Consider the following 3,619-nt stretch of genomic DNA (forward strand, 5'->3'; position numbering starts at 1 on the left):
TATAATTGCATAACGCTTTATCCTCATGGGTTATCCGGTCATGAAGGTTTTATTCAAATTCAGATTGGGGCTACGGACCATCAAGGTTGGATTGCGGTGGGAAGTGGGAATCGGATCGGTTTTAACTGCATTTCCAGAATTTCCCATTAATTATCGGAAACGTGGGCGGGGTCTTCAATGAGGGTGGAGGGAACTGAACAAACGTTGATTCCGAGCTTTAGATCTGGAGTTATCCGTTGCGATCGATCCTCTTTGCGAACGACTGTTATTAATCAGCAAACCCTATTACCCTTTATTATGGAAGTTCAGGGCAAGTTACAGCGAGCTGCAGGAATTTACTAACATTTTACACCGAGATGGAAACCAGCGCTGCCAGAATCCACAATCCGCCTAATGCTGAAATTGTAGCCCCCGCACTCCGCACCACCACTAGCTTCCCACCTTCGCCCTTTTCCACCTTTACATTCGTTCCCTGCAACCCGTCCCCAGTGAGTTGAATATTAGTGCCATGTTCCATGGAAGATATCTTTCCGACTCGAAACACCTCGTAAGGTGGAATCAGGATCATGAATTCTATAGGTAGAATCGAACAGCAATAGATTGGGACACCGTAATTTGTGGTTATCTCGAACATCGTGTTCGTTTTTTGGGTCTTGTCAATGACGCCAAGCGCATCCTGTACATTTCGCCATGAAACAGCAAAGGATCCAAGTCGGACCGTTGCGTCTTCCACACCCCAAACCTGTTTGCGAATCACTCCGTAAGTGTGAAATGGTTTATTGCCCAAATCGACTCTTAGTTTTTGGAGGGCAGTGGATAGAAGATAATGAAAACTTTTGAAGTTGAAATTCTCCGCGTAGATTGAGTCGGTAGCTCCGTACCGCCTAACGGCTTCATTGAACATTTTGTCGAACACCTTTCCCTCACCGGACATCCGAGTATAGATATAAACCGCTACCATATGCTCTCTTTTCAGTCCACTCGGCACCTTGCATGTCATGCTATGATCACAAAACCTCCAAAGTGCATCAAACGTTGGATTATTCTTCCTCTCTTCCTGGATGTCGTTAATTGCGACTTCATCTGATTCCGGACTCTGGGTGAATATGTAAGCTGCAGAATTTGGTGCCATGTCCAGATGGATGACATTTTTCTCGTTCTTTTCGCTGACGCTGAGAGCAAGCATGTCCTGGTCTGTAAAACAAAGCAGGAATCTGACCAATCTACATTTAGAATATGACCCAAACTGCGGGACACCGTCCAAGTTGCAAAGAGGAAGGAAGAACGTGAGATAAATTGGAAGGAAACGCCAAGCTTTGGTCGTATAAACCTTTAAATATTTTTTTTATTCGTTCACGGGATGTGGGCATCGCTGGCGAGGCCAGCTTTTATTGCCCATCCCTAATTTGCGAGAAGCAAAGGTGATGGTGGTCAGAGGGGAAATTTCCGTATTTTCTGCCTGGGCGGAGAGCAGACAGGAAATCGAGGCAGTGAGAATAAGGCGCTGGTAATGGAACATTCCCGATTTTCCTTCCATTAACTTAAAGGGAAGGTAAATCAGCTGGGCTCTGTTCCGTGCCTGGATTCGCCCGCCAGATTCTCGATCCGTTTTCCGATTATGAGGAGTTTAGAAGAATGAGAGGTGATCTTATTAAAACATATAACATCCTGAGTGGACCATAAGGGGTAGATCCCTGCCAGGATGTTTCCCCTATTGGAAGACACTAGAACTCGGGGCCACAGTTTTAAATAAGTGGTCGCCCATTTAAGAGGAACACGAGGAGATTTTTTTTTCTCTCAGAGGGTCGTGAGTGTGTGGAACTCCCTTCCCCAGAGAGCGGTGGAGGCAGGATCATTGAATATTTTTAAGGCTGAGTTAGATAGATTCCTGATTAACAAGGGAGTCAAAGGTTATCGTAGGTAGACGGGAAAGTAGGGTTGAGGTCACAATCAGATCATCCAAGACTTTATCAGATGGCAGAGCAGACTCGAGGGGCCGAATAGCCTGCTCTTAATTCGTATGTTTTATTTTAAAGCCCTGGCGGTGAAGGCAGAAATCTGTTCCCAGGTGTTCCACAGATGTGAGGTCCAAGAAAAGAATCAGTTACATCAGTGCGGCGAATTTTCCTTCCAATAGAATGAGGATTGTTAGTTTCAATATCTCAACGTTTGAAAAAAAAATAACAGCATCAAGAGCATTGGATACAAATATCGAGATTTTTAATCTGCTTGAACGACGAATGCAGATACTTACAATTAGAACATAGGACAATAAGCAGAGTGAGAACGATAAAGCGCATTGTTTCTGCCTTCCGTTCCCCGTCAGTCCAGGTGAACTCACTCCTGTCCCTCTGATCAGTTTCTCTTCAGGATCTCGCCTTTTGTTCTGAAGAAGTTCAGCGGAATTTATACAGTTAACATGCGGCCCAGTAACACTGAAACTGAAACGAGTGTTCCTTGTTTCGATATGAGTGTGATCCAATTTACTTATTAATATCCCTAGAACCTGGTAAATAATTACCCGAATACTGCGTACGGCCTTCAGATTGCGAGATTTATAGGTGATGATTTAAGGTCCTTCTACAAAAAACAATGGAATTCACTTAGAATTGGCCTTGTGCACATCTTAGGTCGTTTAATCCGAGACACCACGACGCCAGCCGGGTCTCGAAGCCAGCGATTATTTTATTGGAAAATTATTAAAGAATGTTCGATCATTTTCAGTGTGTTCAAATCATTGGGCAGAAAATAAGAACACCACGTCCCCCCCGCGATTGGCTGACAAGTCGCCTGATGGGCGAGGAGCCCAGTTGGTAACGCGATTGGTTAAGAGATATTAAGATAGGGTGGGGGCAAGGCCATGTAGGATTTGAAGAGGGGCGTGAGGATTGTAAGTCCAACGCATGCAGGACTTACATTAGCACAGGAAGTGATAGCTGCCTGAAAATGTAAATTAATAATTATTAATACCCACAATTGTACAGGTGAAACAATGGAATAAAATTGACATGGAACAAATTTATAATATCAACTCTTGCACAAAGCCGACTCTCCCATTTCATTATCTACGGCAGCAATTGAACACCGACATTCCACTGACCGAGCCCTTCACCCCACTGAACCAATCCTACAACGACAGCTCAATGAAACAATCCTACATCGACTGCTCACTGACCCACCCAACACCGTCACCACAATGACCAAGCGCTGCACCGAGACCCAACTGACCCAGTCCTACACAGACACCCCACTGACCCAGTCACACAACGACACCCCACTGAGCCAGTCACACACTGTCGCCATACTGAACCACTCCCACACAGACACCCCACTGACCCAATCCCACACCGACACCACACTGACCCAGTCACACACCGTCACTATACTGACCAAGCCTTACACCGACGCCCCACTGACCCAGTCCAACACTGATACCCCATTGACACAACACACAGATACTCCACTGACCCGGTCCCACACAAACACCTATTGACACAGTCCTACACCGACACCCCACCCAACCAGCCCGTACCGACTCCGCACTGACCCAACCCCATTCCAAAAACCCACTGACCCATTCCAACACCGATACCTCACTGACACAATCCAACAAAGACAC

At 45.8% G+C, this 3,619-nt stretch overlaps 1 protein-coding gene across 1 annotated transcript; it reads right to left on the reverse strand.

Annotated features, from left to right (window-relative positions):
* Positions 1 to 346: 346 nt before the first annotated feature.
* Positions 347 to 1,186, reverse strand: LOC137318185 (erythroblast NAD(P)(+)--arginine ADP-ribosyltransferase-like). Its single transcript, XM_067981142.1, has one exon. It carries the CDS (start codon positions 1,184 to 1,186, stop codon positions 347 to 349), a length of 840 nt encoding a protein of 279 aa, XP_067837243.1.
* Between the last annotated feature and the right edge of the window lie 2,433 nt (positions 1,187 to 3,619).

This window comes from Heptranchias perlo, unplaced genomic scaffold, assembly GCF_035084215.1.
Source record: "Heptranchias perlo isolate sHepPer1 unplaced genomic scaffold, sHepPer1.hap1 HAP1_SCAFFOLD_66, whole genome shotgun sequence".
Classification (NCBI taxonomy): Eukaryota; Metazoa; Chordata; class Chondrichthyes; order Hexanchiformes; family Hexanchidae; genus Heptranchias; species Heptranchias perlo.